General features: G+C 54.1%; 7 protein-coding genes across 7 annotated transcripts; 2 read left to right on the plus strand and 5 right to left on the minus strand.

Moving 5' to 3' along the window:
• Positions 1 to 1,720: 1,720 nt before the first annotated feature.
• PG986_007975 (zinc-binding dehydrogenase) lies at positions 1,721 to 2,798 on the plus strand (the record flags this gene model as incomplete). The annotated part of the gene is made up of 2 exons (XM_066844197.1): positions 1,721 to 1,733; positions 1,804 to 2,798. 2 exons carry the CDS (start codon positions 1,721 to 1,723, stop codon positions 2,796 to 2,798), a joined length of 1,008 nt encoding a protein of 335 aa, XP_066700309.1.
• Positions 2,799 to 3,358: 560 nt separating this feature from the next.
• PG986_007976 (replication factor-a protein 1 protein) lies at positions 3,359 to 5,438 on the minus strand (the record flags this gene model as incomplete). Its single annotated transcript, XM_066844198.1, has 5 exons — positions 3,359 to 3,455; positions 3,512 to 4,966; positions 5,013 to 5,103; positions 5,159 to 5,328; positions 5,392 to 5,438. 5 exons carry the CDS (start codon positions 5,436 to 5,438, stop codon positions 3,359 to 3,361), a joined length of 1,860 nt encoding a protein of 619 aa, XP_066700310.1.
• A 687-nt stretch (positions 5,439 to 6,125) lies between these two features.
• On the plus strand, positions 6,126 to 7,303 carry PG986_007977 (hydrolase tropI; the record flags this gene model as incomplete). The annotated part of the gene is made up of 4 exons (XM_066844199.1): positions 6,126 to 6,252; positions 6,315 to 6,364; positions 6,435 to 7,149; positions 7,209 to 7,303. The coding sequence occupies 4 exons, from the start codon at positions 6,126 to 6,128 to the stop codon at positions 7,301 to 7,303; spliced, it is 987 nt and encodes a 328-aa protein (XP_066700311.1).
• A 518-nt stretch (positions 7,304 to 7,821) lies between these two features.
• PG986_007978 (uncharacterized protein) lies at positions 7,822 to 9,561 on the minus strand (the record flags this gene model as incomplete). The annotated part of the gene is made up of 1 exon (XM_066844200.1): positions 7,822 to 9,561. One exon carries the CDS (start codon positions 9,559 to 9,561, stop codon positions 7,822 to 7,824), a length of 1,740 nt encoding a protein of 579 aa, XP_066700312.1.
• A 732-nt stretch (positions 9,562 to 10,293) lies between these two features.
• PG986_007979 (uncharacterized protein) lies at positions 10,294 to 11,145 on the minus strand (the record flags this gene model as incomplete). Its single annotated transcript, XM_066844201.1, has 1 exon — positions 10,294 to 11,145. One exon carries the CDS (start codon positions 11,143 to 11,145, stop codon positions 10,294 to 10,296), a length of 852 nt encoding a protein of 283 aa, XP_066700313.1.
• A 779-nt stretch (positions 11,146 to 11,924) lies between these two features.
• Positions 11,925 to 13,397, minus strand: PG986_007980 (reduced viability upon starvation protein; the record flags this gene model as incomplete). Its single annotated transcript, XM_066844202.1, has 3 exons — positions 11,925 to 11,947; positions 12,008 to 13,280; positions 13,362 to 13,397. The coding sequence occupies 3 exons, from the start codon at positions 13,395 to 13,397 to the stop codon at positions 11,925 to 11,927; spliced, it is 1,332 nt and encodes a 443-aa protein (XP_066700314.1).
• Positions 13,398 to 14,666: 1,269 nt separating this feature from the next.
• Positions 14,667 to 20,131, minus strand: PG986_007981 (uncharacterized protein; the record flags this gene model as incomplete). The annotated part of the gene is made up of 8 exons (XM_066844203.1): positions 14,667 to 16,104; positions 16,158 to 16,713; positions 16,763 to 17,019; positions 17,059 to 18,082; positions 18,147 to 19,422; positions 19,475 to 19,534; positions 19,623 to 19,912; positions 19,963 to 20,131. 8 exons carry the CDS (start codon positions 20,129 to 20,131, stop codon positions 14,667 to 14,669), a joined length of 5,070 nt encoding a protein of 1,689 aa, XP_066700315.1.
• Between the last annotated feature and the right edge of the window lie 487 nt (positions 20,132 to 20,618).

Here is a 20,618-nt window from a genome sequence, read left to right on the forward strand (position 1 = left end):
AGAACGGAAACCGAGAGCCTAGAGAGCCTAGATTGGCCATCAGCAACGACCATAATCGACCCATAGCGGAGCCGGCCAAGTCGCATTTGGCAAATGCTCAATTTCCACTTGTTAGCCTATTGACCCAAACGGACAAGATTACCTCGAATCCGGTAAATGAGGCATTACGACGAGACTGCAGCAGGGCCAAATCAAAGCAGCGCGACTTTTAATTCTCAATCTGCCTTAGGTAGGTAGGTGCCGAGCTGGCCAACCGTTGCCCGTGCTGGCAGAGTTTGACACTCTTGAACTACCTATTGTATCTCCCTCCACCCCAGATTATGCGCGATTGCCTCTTTTTGTTGCTGAGGCCTGACTCATCCGGTAAGCCAGGACAACTGCAGCGCACCCAAGCCTCTCTCACCGTACAGTACATCTTCATACTTACGCTCACACTCAACTCGAGCCCCGAGGACATACAGGCGACCCTCGCAGATAATTGCTACCGAGAGCCGACTGTCTCGAAGCCCCGATCTGCTGTGCGACGACCCCAGCTCAACACCAACTGCGACCGCACCCAGAAGATGCCCCCAAATGACTGTCCTGATTTCGAACGTCCTCGAATGTCCTTCGACCGAAAGATCAGAACAACTCTAAGCCCCAGCCAGAGCTGCTGTTTGGGTTTGGTTAACCACCGGTGTTCACCTGAGCAACCCCCACCTGGCCCAGGTTTTGTGACAACCACTGTATGCTCTGCTGTGTACCGACGGAAACGCGTGTTTCGACGTGCAGTCCATGTTAGCTTTCGGGTCATACAAGAACTGCGTCCAGTCTGAGACAGCTGCCGGCGTCCCTGAATCTGGTCAAGGTTATATCTCTGAGCACGACAGACCCGGTGAATGCTGCCCAAATCGCCATTTGACTCGACGCTGTGATTCGACATCGTGCTTGATTGGTACGAAGCTGGCTAGCCAGCTCAAGTGAGACAGCTGGCTTCGCCATTTTCTATATTTGAAGCCTCGCGACCGACGTTAATATCTCCCAAGGGACGAATGATATTGCAAATACCGACCGTGACGCGAGGAGATGGGCAATGCTGCAACGCCCACAGTCAACTCGAATCATGCCTTTTGATTTAGCTTGCAAGACCTGCACATGTGCTACGTTGCACCACAAGTTCTGGCCAATGCAGGTGTAAGTGTATTCTTTCAGCTCAAGCAACCACCCGGGATGTACTACAGACATATTTCCACGATCTATCCTGCGGTATTTTCGAGAAAATGGTAGGAACGGAATACCAGTGTGATTGACGAGCTCCGGTATGCGTTGTAGCAGCGGTGGCGACCGGCATCACCAGCATGCATCTCTCAAGACGGAGGCCTTTCGGTTCGGGACTTAGTAGGCCCTTAGCTGCGCCTGTCGTGGACCCTCTTGGACGCAATGCTCCCCGCATTACGACCGCGTTCGCCGAAAGTGCTGGAATGGTGACGTCGGACTTTATATCGAGTTAGTAAGCAGCACACCGGCTCCAACTTACGGGGGACTCGGCCTTTGTCGGGGTTTGGCCAATGTCGTGAACGTGAAACAGAGCAGGCCGCCACGACCGAGACACGCATTCCCGTCGTCGTATATATTACTAAAGAAACAGATTGACCTTCGGTCTTGGCTGACACAAACTTGCCATACGTTACTGTTACTGTCCAACTCCCCACTTGAAGAAGAAAAGATGGCGCCTTCCAACATGAGGGCAGTCGGTGAGTCGCAAACCACTTCAAGGTACACCCGAGCTCCTGTGACATGTTACTCACGCCCCGATTCTGCCAGATATCAAAGGCGGCACAGGCCCAGCCTCCGCCCTCTTCATCAATGATGCCACCCCGGTGCCGGCGCCCAAGGAAGGGGATGCTCTGGTCAAGATCAAGGCCTTCGGCCTCAACCGCATGGACCTGCTGCAGCGCGAGGGCAAGTACCCGCTGCCCCCGCAAGCGCCCCTGACTCTCGGCGTCGAGTTCTCGGGCACCGTCGAATCGCTCGGCGCCGGCGACCACGGCGACTTCAAGGTGGGCGACGCCGTCTTCGGCCTCGCGTACGGCGGTGCCTACGCCGAGTACATTGCCGTCTCGTCCAAGATGCTGCTGCACAAGTCGGATCACCTGAGCTGGGAGCAGGCCGCCGCCATCCCCGAGACCTGGATCACGGCGACACAGGCGCTGCACCTCGTGGGCGAGTTCGCCGGCGCCGGCAAGACGGCGCTCTGGCACGCGGGCGCCTCGGGCGTCTCCATCGCGGGGATCCAGCTGAGCCGCGACGCCGGCGCCGCCTCCGTCTTCGCCACGGCCGGCACCGACGAAAAGTGCCGCTTCGTCGAGCGCGAGCTCGGCGCCACGGCCGCGTACAACTACAAGACGACCGAGGACTGGGACAAGCGCATCCTCGAAGCGACGGGCGGCAAGGGCGTCGACCTCATCGTCGACTTCATCGGCGCGCCCTACTTCCAACGCAACCTCAACGTCGCGGGCCGCGACTGCCGCTGGGTCTCGCTGGGCCAGATGGGCGGCTCCGTGCTCCCGGCCGACATCAACATCGGCGCCCTGCTCTTCAAGCGCGTCCGCCTCGAGGGCTCCACCCTCCGCAGCCGCGAGCCCGACTACCAGGCCCGCCTGCGCGACAAGCTGGCCGAGTACATCCCGCACTTCAAGGAGGGCGGCGCGCTCAAGGTCCTCATCGATACGGTCCTGCCCTGGGAGGAGATTGTCAAGGCGCACGAGCTGATGGAGAGCAACTCCAGCACGGGCAAGATCATCTGCACCATCTCATAAAGAGAGAAGGATCGACTAGTGTTGGGGCAATATGAGCCTCTTTAAATATGAAGGCCTTACGCAGTTTAATGAGAAGCCAAGTTATCGTCTGCCAAATTCATAACATCGTTGAATCCATGTGCCCCTTCGTATGTGTCGTGATACTAGGCCCAAGTGCTTCTCTCGCGACTGACGTGCACTGGAAACTTGAACGAGTGCAAGGAAGCTGACAGGGTACCTGCTGCCAAAATCGAGCAACTGATCTGATCACCTCCGGAAGAATCAAGAATTGTTCTTGGTCATAGACGTATCTGATCTTTATTTCATTACCGTTTCTTTTATCTCTGCGATGTATCTCATAACACCACGGACTCGAACAACTGAAGTCTTCTTGTACCTCTTCATCCACAATGTATGCCAAACAATACTGGCATCATCCCTACTAATCTTCAGGCCCACGTCCCAGCACCGACCAAACCACCCTCGTGAGTATACTCGTATACATAACTCTGAGGCACAATACGTACAACCACAATTCGCTCAGCTTGCAGCAACTGTATAATGCCCCATCAAACAGTCGATCATGAGTTCATGTCAAATTGCTTGATCATGTCCGCCAGCTTCAAGGCCTCCGACTTGTAGTCTAGCGGCGTCGCATTCATTACTTGGTATCGTATCCTGATAGAAACACATTAGTCGCTGGACGGTGGTACTGTAGGTTTGTAGTGACTTACTTCTGGTTCTCTCCATACGTATCCATCTTTGCTCGCACGCGGAAGTTGAGTTTGGTACAGTTGGCAGCCTCGAACTTGGCAGCCAGCGCGGGCTCGTCCGTCTCCTTCAGCTCCATGGCCTGATCGGCAGTCAAACCATCCATGATAATACGGCTGACCTCATCGAAACAACTGAGCCATAGTTGGCCTGTGTGGTCGTTGACGTTGATGCTCATGATGTAGCGGTATTCAGGTCGCGGGTGGTCGGCCTGGCACTTCTCACATCGCCACGTACCGTCGCCTGAATCGGTCACCTTCTTGTTGCAATCCGAGTTCATGCAAGCAGGATAGCAGAAGTTTTCCTGGCGGATATAGACAACAGTTGCTTTCAGGTTGAAGTAGTCACCTCCCGGGTTTTCCACACCTAGGTTTTCATCCTTGACCTGCAAGATGGACTTGGTTTGATCTGGACGACCAGTCGCCGCGCCCATGGACGACATGTTGCTGTGTGTGTTGAAGTTTGCGCTGGCTCCCTGGGAGTCGTACCAACCCTTGAGGCGATGCGCCTCTTCGATATCGGGGTCCACGGACATAGTACCTGACGATAACAGCGAAAGCGAGCGGCCCCCGAAGTCCGAAACCTTCACGCCCTTGAACGCTACCACAGACTCGGGTTGGCAATCAAAAGCAGTTGCAGTCTTGCCCCAGATGGTAACGCGTACAGAGAACTGGGACTCGTCAACCAGTGTGAGTTCTCGCTTATCATAGGGCTTCTGTGTCGTCTTGGAGACGATTTGATTCACGTCGCCCACTTCCTTCAGAACACCGACAACGTCAATGGTGCTATCCTTTTCGACTTCTTGGAGGGCTCGGATGTTGACAAAGTTGTAGCGCACTTGGGGCACATTGGAGGTGTCCTCGGCCTTCTCGATGACCGTGTCGCGCTCGAACGTCAACTCGTAATCGTTCGGAAGATTGCTGAACTGTTTCTTGGCGAGCTGGACACGGCAAGGGTTGCTGATATAGTAGACACTGCCCTCCTGTAGCATGTCATAGTACTGGTCGCATTGCTCGTTGAACCCAGTTGCCTTGATCTCGCCGCTCTCGTCGAGGAGGTTGACCGAGAACAGCTTTCCTTCGCCAGAAGGTTTGTGCCACGTCTTGATGTCCGACTTGGCGGAAACTCGAGCCTTGATGGTCCATTTGTGGGCATAGGGGGAGAGGGCTTCGATGGGATAGATGACAGCACCGCCGTGGTTTGCTGCGCCGCTCTTCTGAGGCGCACTTCGAGAAGGAAGGGGCTCGGACTTGACGGCAGGTGACTCGGATTTGGCACCATAGAAACCGGAACCACCAATGGTGGTATTGCCCTCTCCCGCTGGCTTGGATTCAAGAGCGACAGGCTCGCCGATTCGATCGTGGGCTCCGAGGTTGTCGGCCACCTCAAGGTCAAGGATAATCAGGATGCTGACCGAACTCGTTAGCACGTGTAGAGGGGCGAGGGTAGTGACATGGTGTTTACTTCTTGCCCTTGACGGAATTGGCTTGGTATGACTTGACCCGCACAATGCAGCCTCGGACCAGTTGGTTCTCGTGTATGACGTGGTTTGCCTCTGTCCGGCTGTCAGCAAGAGCGGCTCCCCGGGGTTGAGGGCAGTCAATACGTACGCGTGGCGAGCATGCACTGGACGTAGTTCCGTACGTCGCTGAGGACGACTCGGTAGCGTTCGACGTTAGCACCTCCTGCGGGTTGGGCAGCTAAAGGCTTGATCTGGAGGCATTGCAAGACGGGGACTGGGAAGCGCTGGTCAACATTGGCGGGGTCGTCGAAGATGGCCCTGTGGTAGGTATGTCAGTTTCCAGCTACAGGCCAAGCGCGGAGGGGACGAGGAAAGACATACTCTAAGGCGCCCTGCGTTATGGCCGATTTGGCCTCTGCAACCGACATTCTGAAGTCAAGTTTGTTGTGCAAAGAAAGGATTGGCAAGTATAGAAGACAGCAAAGGTCCAGTGCGTAGTGGAAATGAGGATCTGTTTCGCCTTGCGAAGTCTTGTTGCGGAGTGATGGTGTTTTCGGGTCTGGTCTGCACGCCAAAAGTTGAGAGAGGAACGAGACGCGACATCCAGACGCGACCGGGCAAGGTTCTTGATGCAATTGTTTAAGTGGTTTTTCAAGAATGCCAGCTGGGAAAGCCTGGCAGTCTTAGCGTGTTTGGGTATTCTCCCTACTTCTTGCCCACGCTTGCCAGCTGAGGGTGGCCAACTTGCCAACCCATTCCAGGCAGCACCTGCACTGGGATGCGGCCCCGCGGGGCTGTCGTAGCAGGTGAGGGCAGATGCTCATTTGGGGGGAGGAATGGGTACATATGAGTTGAGAAGTAGCCTAGGTTACGACGTCACCCCGCGATGCCGCACTTGGCCTGTTGCTGTGAAACCACCACCGAACTCAGGGTCCCGTGCTGAATACAGCCGCTCCTTTGCATTCCTTTCCGCGCATCTTCACGCCAACAAAACTGCATTTCATACCGCGACTTCAGCAGGCGCAGTTTGGAAGCACTTCTCTTCATATGCCCATTCCTTCTATAGAATCACAACACGGCACGAAAGCAGTTTCTACTTTAGAGAAGTCATCACCATGTCGGAGTCCGAGCTAGCGACGAAAGCCCCCGAGAGCGATGCGAACGAGACCATCATCCCAGGCGACACGCCTGCCCAGACAGGCCCTACCATGGGCGAGCACTGCACCACCGACAGGCCAACTCGTACGCTTTGGCTCCATCACCGGCCTTCTAAAGCCATTTTACTGACGTCTAGACCACTGTAGCCTCCGGAGAAGCCCCCCGGGGTGAGATCCGCAAACTCGGCGAAGTCGACGTAAAGAGCCCCAAGAAGCCATCGCAAACGTGCTGGCCTAGCTAATTGAAAACCAATCCGGAACCCTTAGGCCTACATCTCCAAGCCCGCCTCCTATCCCACCTCACCCGCGAAGCTCCTGCTGCTCCTGACCGGCGGCACCGGCCTCCAGTCCGCCAACAACCAGATCCAGTCCGACAAGTTCGCCGACGAGGGCTTCGTCGTCGTCATGCCCGACCTGTTCGGCGGCGACCCGGCCCCCAACTCGGCCGCCCTGCCCGAGGGCGAGGCCTCGACCTCCTTCCTCGACAACTTCAAGCTTAAGGCCGTCGAGACCGCCAAGTCCTTCATGATCGACATGTGGCTGGCGCGCCACACTGAAGAAAAAGTCATGCCGCTGCTCGAAAAGGTCATTGCGACTTGCAAGTCCGAGTTCGCGGATGCCGTGGCCGCCGGCGACGGCGTCTACGCCGTGGGCTACTGCTTCGGCGCCCGGTACGTGCTGCTCCTGGCGGCCGAGCGCACGCCCGCGCAGGCGGGCTGGTCCGGCGCGCAAAAGCCCGCCGACGAAGAGGCCGGCGAGGGCGCCGGTTTCCACAAGAAGGGACCGTTCATCAAGGCCGGCGCTTTGGCTCATGCAACACTGGTCTCCCCCAGCGACTTTGAGGGACTGAAGCAGCCGATTAGTCTGGTCTGCGTAGAGAGCGATCCCATGTTCCCCGATGACGTGAGAACGCAGGGCGAGGATATGATGTCCAAGGCCGGCCTGGAGCACGAAGTCCAGGTTTACCCTGGAGTTCCACATGGTACGTACTTTAAGTTCGAGTATACATATTTTGTAGCGAGGAAACTTACTCTGTTGCAGGCTTTGCTGTGATTGGCGACTACGAAGACGCGCATATCAAGGATGCACAGGCTACTGCACATGAGCAGATGCTGAAGTGGCTTAAGGAGCACTGATTGCAGTCTGCGCGGTTGATGGGAGGGGGTTTCGTACCAGCCGGCGTTCAGGTTAAAGAGTTTACGAAGGACAACGATGAATTAATTTCATATACACAAGGTGTGTTCGGTATGCATCGCAGCATTGGCCCTTTTGAAAAGTAATAATTCAATTCGCACTGCCCTTGTTGCCGCATGCGGTACTTCAGTTTCCTGTGACTTGAGTGAACGAATTGAAACGAGGAATGAAGTTGCTATCATCAAGGATCGCATCCCTGGAAATATCGTCATCGGCATGTAAACGTGATCATGATATATCGTCTCTAGCGACCTGTCCTAACCTTGACCTTACCCTATGTCCCCGATACCACTATTCCCTAAATCCCTCCCTGCTTCTATTTTGTTTTCCACGTCCCGACAAAGGAAAAGAAATAGCATAAATTCGTAAATAATATCGTACCGTCGTTCCGATCCACCCGCATCACCCTTCGAAAGGGGGTCGATCCTCCCCTATACAGCCTCTCAACAGAATCCCTACATCAAACCAGCCCACCCGCCGCCCCACACAGCGCCGCCCCCAACTTCTTCGCCCCGTTCCGTTGTCGCCACCGACAGCTCATGCACACCTCCGTCCGCGGCCGGACGATGAGCCCGTCGCTATCGTAAGTCATGAAGTCCTGCCGCGCCTGCAGGCGGCGGCACGACGGGCACTTGAGCAGCTCGCCCGCCGCCACCAGGTGCCGCCGCAGGCAGTGGAAGCAGAACCCGTACGCCTCGATCAGCTCGCTGTGGGTCGGGCGGTGCTTGCCGCAGGCCGGGCACGTCTCTTGCGGGCCGAGGACGTCGCTGTCGGCGCGCCCTTGGTCCGGGTTTTGGTTCTGCTGCTCCGTTGTGGCCGTTTTCGAGGCTGGTGGGCGCGGCTGGTAGACGCGGCAGAGGGCGTCGATGCGGTCTTGTTGTTCTTGTTGTTTTCTTCTCTGCTCCTGCGCGCGGAGCGTTTTGAGTTCCCAGGAGGGGGCGGCGGGGGGCTTGTCGTATTGGGTCTTGGGACGGGGGCGCTTCGGGGGTTGTGGTGGTTGCGGCGGCCACTTCTGCTGTTGAGGCAGATCTTGCTGGGGAAGGCGGCGGTGGTTGTAGAGAGCATCAAACTCCCAAGAGGGAACCAGAGGGCGTATAGCGATGGGGCTTTGCGGACGTGGGCGCTGATTCTGCTGCTGCCGCTTCTGCTGTGGATGTTTCTGCTGTTGTGGTTTATGATGCTGATGAGCCTGGGCCTGGGCTTTTGCCTTGGGCGTTCGGTTTACAGAGACCGATTTCGAAGGTTGCGATAGCGGGATGGATTTTAAGATTTGGTCATGAGTTATGGGTAGTGGCTCGTGACGACCAGCCGTCGGAGGGCGTTGTCCAGTTCGTGGTGGTGTCCCTTGGTTGGGATTTGGAACTTCGTGATACGTACGACTGCCATGGACGGCAGGTTTCTTGGGCTGAGCCTGAGGCTGGGGCCGGGCCCGGGCTTTCGACTCGGTGTTTGGATCCAGTCGCTGTAGTGGCGCGGACGGACGTGGATTTGTTGTATATTTCCCCATGTTAGGAGGGCGAACTTGCGGGTGATAAATCGGCAATATCTTCGGCGGACGAGACGAGTTCTCGAAATGCCCTCGGAGTTTGTAAGAACCAGAGTAATACTGGATCTGCGGTCTCTCCTCCCGCCGTTGTTGCGTTGCCGCGTAATGGAGCTGATCATTCCGGTCCTGTTGCATCGTCGTCTCATCTCCAGGGGCCGCCGCCGCCGTGGTCGTCGCCGCCCCTTTCCCCCTACGAGAGTCCGACTCCAAGTCCGGCCGCACTCGCAGAGGCGGCTCAGGCAGATGCATTGGCGGGTACGAGTCGCGTCTCTTGGCGCAGTGGTAGCAGCCCATGTTGTCCACGTCGCGAAAGTTGATGGCGGGCGCCTCGTGGTTCCCCTGCCGGCACCACTTCATCTCGAAGACGATCGAGGCGTCGCGGGGGTCCTTCATGGTGATCGGCTGGAAGCAGTAGTCGCATACGAAAAGCTCCGTGTTCCGATACGGGAGCCGACGGTAAAGCGCGCGAGGTTGTTCGCAGCGGTCACAGATGAAGAAGTCCTCCTTCGACGATGACGAGGGCGGTCGTGTTGGCGCGGCGTCCAGCTCCGGCTCTGGCCCCAACTCTGGTTTGGCCGTCCCCGTGCTGATGCCCGAATCTTTGGGGGCGTGTCCGCGGCGGTGCCGCGTCGAAGAAGAAGAAGAAGAAGCCATATTCGCCGGCCCTCCGAATAACAAAAAGATCGGTTTTGGGGTATCTCAAGACGAAAGAAGCGCGCCCCCTGTTTACGGGCATCGCCGTCGCTGACGTCTTTAATGTCGCGATGGCTGGTTATATTGCGAAACACTAGCTCAAAGACCTAAACAAAAGATCTTCTCCTCCTCGTTCTTCAACGACGCAAGAGCCCTCTGCAGGCCTAAGCCCTCTTTCTTTGAGGGATTTTGGTGAGGCCGATGAACAAAGGCATTGTTGTCGTCGTAGCCCGTTTGCCTGGCGGAGGACAGATCCTTGTTTTTGGGTCCAACAACCAACCTCTCGTACTTACCTAATGAAACGAATCGTACAGTGGACCGAACGAAGTTGAAACGGATGCGACACTCGTCATACAGAAGATCAGGACCTGGTGAGATTCATGAAATGGGGCTTTTGTTTTATATATAGTTGCAGGTCGCCGGCGATGGTGATGGATGTAGACGCGGGGGGGGGGCTGGAAATAAACGACCTTGGTCTGCCAGTGATGAGGGCACTAACAATAAAACAAACAGCAACATCAACACCACGACGAAGTGAGACCCAACCAGCCAATGGCATGGAAATGGGGATAGCCGCGATGGCCATTTATGAAAAGAGAGCCTATGAATAGATAGATACTATTGGCCTTCAGAAGGCAAAAGGAAATGCGATTGTCTCACATCGTGGCTTCACGCCAAAAGTGAATCAATCAATCAATTGGAAAGCCACGCCTGCGAGACACCTTGCTTCTTCGCCATGACCACCAGGTTGGGCGCCTCATCAAGCAGCTCCGCCCACCACGCCTCGTCCGCCGCCTCGGGGCCCCCAATGCCCTCCGCAACCATCTTCTTGACCTCGTCGAGGCCTGGCCGCTTGTACTGCAGGTTGATCATGCCGGCCTTGGCCGCCTCCCGCTCGAAGACGTCCTTCCTCATTCGGAACGCGTCGAACTCGACCACGGGCTCCGTCCGGAACCGGAGGTGCACCTGGAACCCGTCTTCTGCATGGCCGCCGGGCAGCGGGTTGAGCTCCGTCTCGGTGACGCCGTACTTGCCGCTCTGCAGCCGGGGCGCCGTCACGGCCTCGTGGTTCTCCATGGTCCCCACGAAGCGGCCGCCGGGCTTGAGGTAGGCCGCGACGTTGGCCCACATGCCCGCGAGCTCGGCGGCCGAGGGCGCGTAGTTGAGGAGCCACATGCCCAGCACAACGTCGAAGTGACCCTGCTCGTCCTTGAGGGCCGGCACCGTCTCCGCCAGCGGGCGCGCGCAGTCGGCCGCGTACAGCTCGGTCCCCGGGGGCGTGTTCGACTTGGCCACCTCGAGCATCTGCGTCGAGATGTCCACGCCGACGAAGCGGCGGGCGCCCAGGGCGTGCATGATGCGCAGCCCGATCCCCGTCCCACACGCGAGGTCTAGGACCGCAATGTCCTTATGGGGTCCCACGGACTCGAGGGTCGAGGTCAAAAGGGGCAAAAGGGGACGTATTCCAGGGACGCGCCATATCTCGTCGTACGAGGTTGCGAAACTGTCGTAATGCGCCGGCGCTGAGCCCTCGGTGTTCGCCATCTCTGTCGGCGTCCTTTCTTGTCTCTGTCTTGACCGGTGTCTTTTCCTCTGAAATAGGAGGAGCGACTAGCCCGCTGTGCTGTTGTTCTTGGATATAGGCGATTTACTATCGATTGCCAACTTCTCGAGCGAAACACACCTGCCAAACGGATTTTAATGTCTCAACACAGCGAGATTGAAAAGCCGCGCCCCATGGCTTATGTACTAATGGACGGGATCTCATATTCAGTACTTTGATGGGATAAACTGGCTGCAGTGTGACTGACGTGTGACGTCGGCAGAAGAAAACATGCTCCGTAAATGGCGGTCAATAGTCATGAAAGCCGTACATTCGAGTCTCAAGCAACAATCAGGTGCGCCACAGTACCTCATGTATACCACTCGGAGCGATGTCCGGCTGCAGGTTCACTCCCGACTTCGGATGCGATTGGTATAACCAGAAGATGGGACGATGCACGATTCGGCTAGAGCAAACTGAACCTGCGAAAGTGAAACCGGCCAACGGCTCACAATCCAATGACCTGTTCAGGGGCACCACACACGCATGTTGCTCTGTAGGGACGATACGGAGTAGATGAAGGTTATCTCTTCTCTTGTCAATGGAATGTCCTCTTTACTGGGTATTGCTGACCTGGGTTAACGTTGTTGATCATCTTTAGCCTAAGTCGTGTAGGTGCTCCATGCTTCCCTCTATAAGTGCAACCTAAAAAGACATGGGTAATTACAACATTATGTAGTGGTCTGTCTACGAGACCGTCGCGACTGGGGGGAGTAGGTTTCTAGCCAACTCTCACATAATTACCTAGAACACCTTTGTCAGCAGGAACGTCACCTTGACTAACTGATGGACAGATATACGTACCGGGGAACTGGCCTTGCTTTCCGTTCAGCTTCCCAATCCACCATTCGTTCTCGTTCTGTGTCCGCTGAACAATCTCTATCACGTCACCTGCCCTGAAGGTCAAATCTCCCTCTGCCTGTGCCGAGTAGTCGTAAAGTGCCGTGACATGTTCCGCCCCCGCCGGCGCTCCAGCTAGTCGCTTAGGCTTCGGCTTCGGGGGTGGGGGTTTCGCTTTCGCAGCAGCAGCGGCCGCCAGACCAGGAGATGTAGGGCTTTTCATAGCTGGAGACCTGGGCGCAGCAAATGAAGGCTTGGAGGTTACAGAGTATGGAGGGGGAGGGTGGTCTCCTGCAGGCCCGGGCTCCTCTTGTTGCGGGTATTCTATCTGCGGCACGGACGAAGTCGAGTTGGTTGAAGAGGGTCCAGCAGTAATGGCCGCGGGTGTCTTGCCAGCTTCTAATGCTGGACGACCGTACTTTGGCGGCCTCTTCTGCCCGCTCGTTTTGAACCTCACGATACTTAACTTCTCTATCTGCTCCTGGATGTCGCCGCGCTTCTGGTGGAAGGCCTCTTCAATGTCAAGGGTAAGATCGAAGTACCCAATATCGCAACTCTGCATCTTCTCGTGAAGCGTGTAGAAAATGTTCAGCTGCATATAATAAAAGGATTGGAACAAAGGCTGGATGAACTGCCGTTCCAGCGTGAACAGCTTGGGCAGCTCGTCCTTGAGTAAATCGTTGAAGTAGTTGTACTCTTGTGTCGAGTTTTCGACGTCAGTCTCTGCCTTCCACATGGCTTTCTCGTCCTTGGCCGATTTGTCCTTCTTGTCCTGCAACTTCTTCAGAGTCTGTCGGTGGCGATCGTAGTCCAGTTGCTTGTGGTCGCGTTTGGCTGCCGTTTTCCGGATCGCCTTGATGACGTCGAGGAGCTCGTCGGCAGGGCGGATGACACGCGCTTCGATCATTTCCAGCTCCGGCTTTAGTGATTCCTGGAGGTCCTTGACCACGGCTTCGTACTCCTCGCAGGCGCGGATTCCTTCAGGGTTGCCGTGGACGACCAGCGAGTCGGGGTCGGACATGCGGCCTGAAATGGGCTTGTAAATTTCCGTCATGGCTCTGCTGAATTCGATCTGGTGGGCGAGCATGCCATTGATGGCCTTGAAGTACTTTTCCGATTCGTCGTGGAGGCGTTTTGTCTCGGCCTCCATCTCCTGGAACCGGCGTTCTGCGTCGATGTATACGGCATCTTTGGTGTGCTCGCCCATGTTAAACTTGGCTCGGAATTGTTGCGGTGCCTATGATACCAGCGGCGCAAGGTTAGTTCAGCTGCAACCAGGGTCGCATATGCATGCGAAACGGCAGTCCTCGATACGCACCCGAGTAAGGGTCTTCTGGAACCCCTTGAAGCTCATCTTGACTTATTCCGTGCAGTAGTGGCGGGATGGCGGGGTAGCGATGGGTGAAGATCGAGAGCGAACTCGTCGCTGGTGGGATATGCGACTGCTCCGAGAATGCGGCGGGTAGGAATGTAATTGACTGGCTAAGGCAGTATTGCAGAAGGCGTGGTCGTCTTTCGGTCGCGAGACGGCCGGGAACTTGCGAAGGTTGAGTCTGTTATTGTTGGCTTTGCGCAAAATGCTGGCATGGAAGATATGCGCAAGTTCGGTTGGGTTCTGGGTGTACTTCCAAATGGGGGGTCTTCGGTTTTGGGAGCCCGCCCGCCTGAGTTTTGGTGACGACGGTGCCGTGGCAGTGCTTCTGGTCCGTCTTCAGCACAACCCCGGTCACTTGGACTCAGCTGCTGTGGCTTCGTGGCGGCGCAGGTAAGATTGCTGATCCCGAGGCTTGAGCTACGACTAGAATACGCGAGTCCAGCAGGCAGGCAGATAAGGTATTGAATCAGGCAGACGAATTTCAAGAGTAGAGGAATGTCTGAGTCGGTTAAAAGGGTTGGGCTAGGTCAAACGGAGTCTCCTGGCAGTGCAGAGTGACGAAAGAAAGCTGAGCTTCGTTTGTGCTCTAAGGTAAGTTCGCATGATATCCTGTTTTAAGTAAGCAGCAAAGTGGGAATAAGCAATCCCCCAAGCATCCGAAAATTGAAGTAAGCCTTGGTTTTTTTTCTGTCTCTACCGTGGTCCGTCTGGTCGGAAATGATAAGGCATGGCTTAGGTGCTCTCTCCAATGAATCTTATTATTATTATTATTATTATTGCCTGTACACAGGCCTATTCACAGGTGCCTCCATGATCCCTCCAAATCAACCTGGCTCTCCCAAGCATGCCGAAAATGCCGATCGGGTTGGGGCTTTGTGCAAAGAACCTGCTAATGACGGCGGGACTGGGTTCCTAAAGCGACAACGTCACAGGGTGTGCTTACGTCAATCCGCAGTGCTAGCAGATCAGCAAATCACCAACCAAGCTGCCAAGTACGTACCGCCATGATCCGCGGGCGTCCGGGCCCGTCTTCAACCCCGTACGTTCAATTAGCTAAATGGTAGGGGCGGAATACAACCTTGGAGGCGATTTATCGATCCAGCTGGCCGGCAGCTCCTCCAGGCTATCAGATCGACAGCTGGGATGATGACCAACAATGCTGAGCAATCTTCCCATATTTTGCGCAACCACCAAGTTCAATTCAGTACATACTCATACATTCCTGTGCCGTGCCGTAACTTCGGCCCGTCAACTTTTGGTTTTCCGCAGCTTGTTGTCATACTCTTCCAACAGCATAGCAAAAGCCTTCTGGACATGTTCCAACGTCCCGTGCTGGGCATTGGCCCAAGATGGTAGCGATGCGCGGTTGCCGGAACAGCCAGAGCCTCTACCTTTCGTGTCATCACGCTTTTCGGTCGAGTCTTTCTCATCGTCGTAGACGCCGATGATGTCCTCGTCGTCCACCATTGCATCTGTGCTGGTGTAGTTCTTCAAGCTCGCGACGATAGTTGACAGGATCAGGATGTAATCCTTCAAGATGATGTAGACAGAGCCTCTGCGGATCTTGTTGCTCCCCTTCAGGGCTTCCATATCACCATGCTTGTAGAAGTTGAACAGATACCCATTCAGGGGCCCGTCCGTATCATGAGGGGCGATGGGCAGGGATGGAATGGCAGACTTCTCCATGAAGACCCCGGATCGAACATTGTTGCAGAGATCCTGGATGCTGGAAAATGTGTCATCGTGACCGGAAAGCGCCGCAAATGGCGACCGAAGGAAGCAAGGTGGAAGCTTGTCTAGGCTTCCGTAGCCACCAGACTGCTCGGGCCCAACCGCGTGTTGAGTGTAAGGGAGTACTCGGTCAGGGACATCTTGTAGATGCATACGGGCGAAAGACGTGGCGTACGATGTGAATATGCTCAGGATATGCCGATTGTGCTCCTTTAAGATCTCCTCGGCACTTGTGGGCAGGTTCGGCAGCAGGACAGAAGGTGATACGTCCCCATGGCTGATGGACATCTTGACTGCATTCGTACACTGTACTCTCAAGAACAGATGGGCCATGACCAATGCGAGCTCTTCCAGAACTTTATCGCGCTTGGAATAGATGTTGGCACAGAGATTATGGAAATAGCCTCCTTTGAGCAGCGCGTGGAATGCGAAAGCGGCATTTTCGGTAAAATACAGATGCCCAACCAGACCGGCAAAGTTGATCGGTGCCCCCTTCTTCGATAGAAGACGTTCGCGTCGAAGGTACTCTATGGAGAAACGGAGGTGGTGTTGTACGAATAATTTCGACTCGGGGCCTCCAAGGAAGAGCTGATTATGTGTCAGTAGTGATTTCGTGATGCTGACTGCGTAGGCTGTGTTATCGGTGGCATGGAGCAGCCCAAGGACGCGAAGCACGAGCGTCGTTGAGAGGGCGAATTGGCCCCTTAGGTCAGGAAGTTTTGAAGACATCATCTCAAATACTCGCTGTGGCTTTATGCCGGCAAATACCACGTTGCCCAACAGATCGAAGCCTCTGCGGCCAGCACGCCCTGATGCCTGTCGATAATTCAAGGCCGTGTGGAAAACCGAATCTCCCATGAAGACCACGGTCCGGCATGGCATGTTGATCCCAAGGGCCAACGTACCAGTGGCGATTACTACACGCAGAAAACCTTTGCGAAACAGTATTTCAACACTGAGATATATGAGCTCATGGCATTACCCATCGCAGCGAGTACAGAAACTTACACTTGTCGATATTGACGGTTCATTCCGGCATGATGTACGCCGATTCCTCTCCTGAGGGCATCAATAAAAACCCCGGTGTCTTTGAGAGGCTTCAGTAACTTCTCCAGCTCGGAGTTGCCCAACTTCGTCTTGTCGGCGAAACTGAACTCGTCCAAAGGTGCCGCGGGATCAAACGAACTCCAGCGACTAAGATTGATGCGGTCGAGTTCGCGGCGCCTCTGTCCTTCCAAGATTTTGGCAGGCTCCTTCTCTGCTCGAACCTTCGGCTTCTTCCTGCTTTCGTCGTGCTTGACGGCAGCTTTCTTGAGGGCCTTTGTTTGCTTCCACAATTTGTATTGGCGCATCTGCTCCTTCCATTCCGGGTTTGAATTCTTGTAGCAAAGCTCGGAGTCTTTCAGTTTTTCGAACACATTGCCCAGGATTTGCTCGCACTCATAACGTTCATGGTTGAAGATGATTGCCGGTAGTCCATCGTGGCTGTGTAGATCACTTAGCAAAGGAAGCGCGATGGTATGTGCTTGCTCGGACTGTGTGTCTTCATCTTGCTTGAAAGGATCTTCACGCATTCGGGGTTGGGGCTGGACCTTTAGGAGTTCTGAGCGTACTTCGTCGAAGCGCCCCCCCATCAGTCGCCATCAAGTGACTAAGCATGTGTTTAAGCCGCTTCTCCCATAAGACCACTTGAGCCTTAGAAGTCAACCCCGTGAGTATCTTGATGGGATTCAACGATTGGGAGTTCTTCACGTTTGCCTTGGCCATAGCCTTCCACAGAGCTAAGCAATCTTGTGGTTCCAAGTTGATGTCATCCAGTGCTTGATCGTCTCTGCAAAAGAATGGATTAGCCCGGATCATGCTAAAGTATCTGATATGAGTGTAGTCACATCATCTTAAAAGGACTTACCCTGGTTGCAATGCTGCTACTGGATGAATATGCCTAAATGCGGGTTCCTTACTGGTGTCATGAAGACCAGGGGTTGGCAGATGGTCGACCGTCTTCAGCCCGGTGAACTCGAACGTCGTAGGCTTCGCGTATATATATTTGCGGAGGTCTGAGTAGCGTGAGTCGTGTTTGATCACGTATAGCGACCGGCCGTGTTGTTCCTGGGTTACTTTCAACCATTCGTGAAATGTCTCCGGGTTGCCAACTGTGGCGGACAAGGCAATGATGGGACAAGGCGCCGTAAGATTTAGCTGCTCCCATACAACACCTTCCTCCGATTGTCCAATGCAGTGAACTTCGTCAAATATGATGCGCCGCACTCTTCGCGACCAAGAGTTCTTCGTCCTGTTGTTCGCCGGCGATAGCAGCATGATCTGCAGGATATGAGGAACTGTCACCAAGATCTGGCAACCAGTGGGGTTGTTGACTCGGTAGTCTCGCGTGTGAATAGCCCAGACTGACCAACCGTTCGAGTGCTTATAGGACTTGGAGAAGCGAGCATGTATCTCGGCAGCGATTTGGTTGACAAGTGCTTTGGTTGGTGCCACATACACGATGACTCCATCATCATCAACCTGCAGGACTTTCTTCATGGCGTAGAATGATATGAAGGTTTTGCCTGCAGAGGTCGGGGCTATCACAAGAAGGCTCTTTTCAGCATCAATTGCGTCCAAGACGTCCCGCTGCCATGCGTCTGGAGAGAACGAAACTCGTTCATCTTTTCTAGAATCAAAGCTGCGCTCGAGATATGGACCGCAGTACTGTAACTGAAACTCGACCGCAGCCAGAGGCAGACGCAAGTCCTCGAATTGATGTACTTTGAAGACCAAAGGACGTGAGTTCTTAAACGATTCCGCCATAGGGATCTCTGGAAGACGCAGGAGTTTCGCCAAATGCTGCACAGCATCTGAAATCTGAATTGTGCATCCAGGCAATTGCGCAATGGTAGTGGAATGATGGTAGATCAGACCTGCAATCTGCATCCCTGTATTTTGTTAGTCAAGAAACGAGGTCATACAGGATAGACATTGACGAGTGTCGCGGCTCACCTGTAGCGTTCTGATTATGTGTAGGATTGCGTTGAACAAGTTCAGTCCACATTTGACATAGGATAATGCAAATGTACAGCAAGACTTCGGGCCCTACAACATCATAATCCTGCTTTCGGAGGTTTCCAAGATATATCAACACCAGGCGATGCCGTCTGATTAGAGACTTCTCCACATCAAAGTCCTCCCTCCACCTATCTGCCCAACCGGTCAGAACGGAGTCAGTCTTGGCCTGCCCTTTTCGTTCGCGAGTAGCATTTGCGGCGTCCAGTGCTCTCTGTGTTCCATTCGCTCGTGGTAGCTTTTCCGTCTTCAATTTCTCTTTGCTTTCTGCCTTGGCCTTCTTCGCAGTCCTCGGATGTGCCTTGGATGGTTTCATTGGGCGATGGTCTTGTTGCACGACGATGGTCTCGGGGTTAATCGCTTTGCCAGTCGAGTTTGTAAGGCTTGCAGAGTAGTTCATAATATCGTCCATGAGTATCTGGTTTCTTTTGTGAGCGAAGAACCGAAGCGGCTTTGGACCGTGCTTATGCTTAAGGCTCGAGTTCGCATTGTGCCAGTGCAAAATCTCCTTGAAGACTTGGTTGGAGTTGTCACCAACGAATGCCGCATCTATGTCGAGATTAACAGCGGCTAGGTACTGGTCGATAATAGGATGCGAGAAAGGTAGCATCGCATATTCAAGCGACGATGGAGCTGGCACAACGCTTTCGTCTTCAGAGACGCTTAAGACTGGCGGAAGATGGCGTAGTAGTTTTGCCTCTGTGGTATCTTCAATGACGCGTAGCAAAGCCCTCGTTTCCTGAACCAGGGTTTCTGGGAAGGCTCTCTTATTTCTGACGCCAGTGTAAACGCTAAGGAACACACGACCATCGAATAAGTCGGAGAGATCCCAAGTCCCCTGGAAGAGCCAAGATGTTGGACTGACACACGCCAGGATGATTGTAATTTTTTCCAAGAAATCCTCCAGTGGCGCCGGCCTTTTTGAAAGGATAGCCTTACAGGGTCGTTCCGTGAGAGCCCAGTGACGCATACCCATCAAATGTAATGTCAGAGCAACGACTTCCATCTTGAGGCTATTTGAGGAGTCCTTGGACACCAACTGACAGATTGCGGCGGTAGAGATCTTCTCTCGTACACTGTACCCTTCAAGTTTTGCTTCCAGTTTCTCGTTCACAGATGAATCTCCAGGGACATCGGGACCCTTGTAGTCTTCGAGTTTGATGTTGAACGCCGGGTTATCGTGATCTGTGGGCGAGATTACGCTTGCGAACATCTTAGAGCAATTAGCGAAAGGGAGAAAGATGAACAATGAGTGGACTTTTTACCTTGTTGTTTCGAATCTCCAAGTCATTGAGGAGAGCGACTTTGATATCCAACTTGAGGGCCTGGTATAACACGTGGACATAACGTGCGCGGGCCTGAAGGCCAGCGCCGTCGCCAATATCCCCGTCAAGGCCAAAGAAAACAACGTACAGCATTTGCCTTGACGTATTCTTTGAATGCCGAGGCATCAGGACCGGAAAATTCGTATACGAAGGCCCTTTGCGGTTCATTTTCCGAGTCATCGGAGTGGTGTTGGAGGTGATGAAACAGTACTTGCGACGCAAGCAGGTATTTGTTGGTGTTTTCCTTGGAGGTTCCGGGTGGGATGCTCATCTCCACGTATTTGCGAAAGAACACCAAGTGAAAGTTGCATCCTCGCTGATGCAGACGACGCAGGAATATCTCGACAGCATAGACAGCATGAAGTAGTTGAAATCCATCTTACTACATCGTCAGACAGTTTCCATGCATCCATCTTGGGAATACTCACCTGTAAAATCAACATTCGCCTGAGTCACACAGTGGAGAAGGAGCGAGTTGGCATCGACAGCAAACAGCTCTTTGCCTGCGAAGTCTCCGATGAGATCAAGGCGATGAGGTGAGCACTTGCGATACCATCTAAGCAGCTCCCTGCTTGGCTGGGTATTTTTAGTAGCCATCAAGATGACATGATGCCACCAATGATCAAACGATTTCGTTGAAGATGGCACTACCAATGATGCAGGGCAACAATTTCAAAAGAGGTAGTTGGGCCAGGGGAGTTGACCAAAGCAGATGAGATGTTGGAGTTACGGTACGGAACCCAAATCCGCAGCTCATCTGCAACTTGGCAACTAGTCCATAAATCTTTACGAATGTAGTGCAAAAAGTGCAGTAGGAGGGCAGGGGACAATAATTATTGGCTGGAAAAGGCCATTGTGAGCTGAGCATGCTTTATATTTCAAGGTGTCAACAATCATCTGTGAGGCAGTGCCTGTCATGTCCAATTTCTAGCGATAGGCAGGCAAACAGGCAAGTACTCGAGCGGTACACTGTCAATAAAGTAAGATATCACAATTTTTCCACCTTTCTACCTTTGGTCGCCACATTCGGCATCATGGATTAGATTAAACAATGTGGTGTTGCAGATTGACGAATAGTGGAAGC

Source organism: Apiospora aurea, assembly GCF_038362705.1.
Source record: "Apiospora aurea strain CBS 24483 chromosome Unknown utg000005l_segment0_segment0, whole genome shotgun sequence".
Taxonomy (NCBI): domain Eukaryota; kingdom Fungi; phylum Ascomycota; class Sordariomycetes; order Amphisphaeriales; family Apiosporaceae; genus Apiospora; species Apiospora aurea.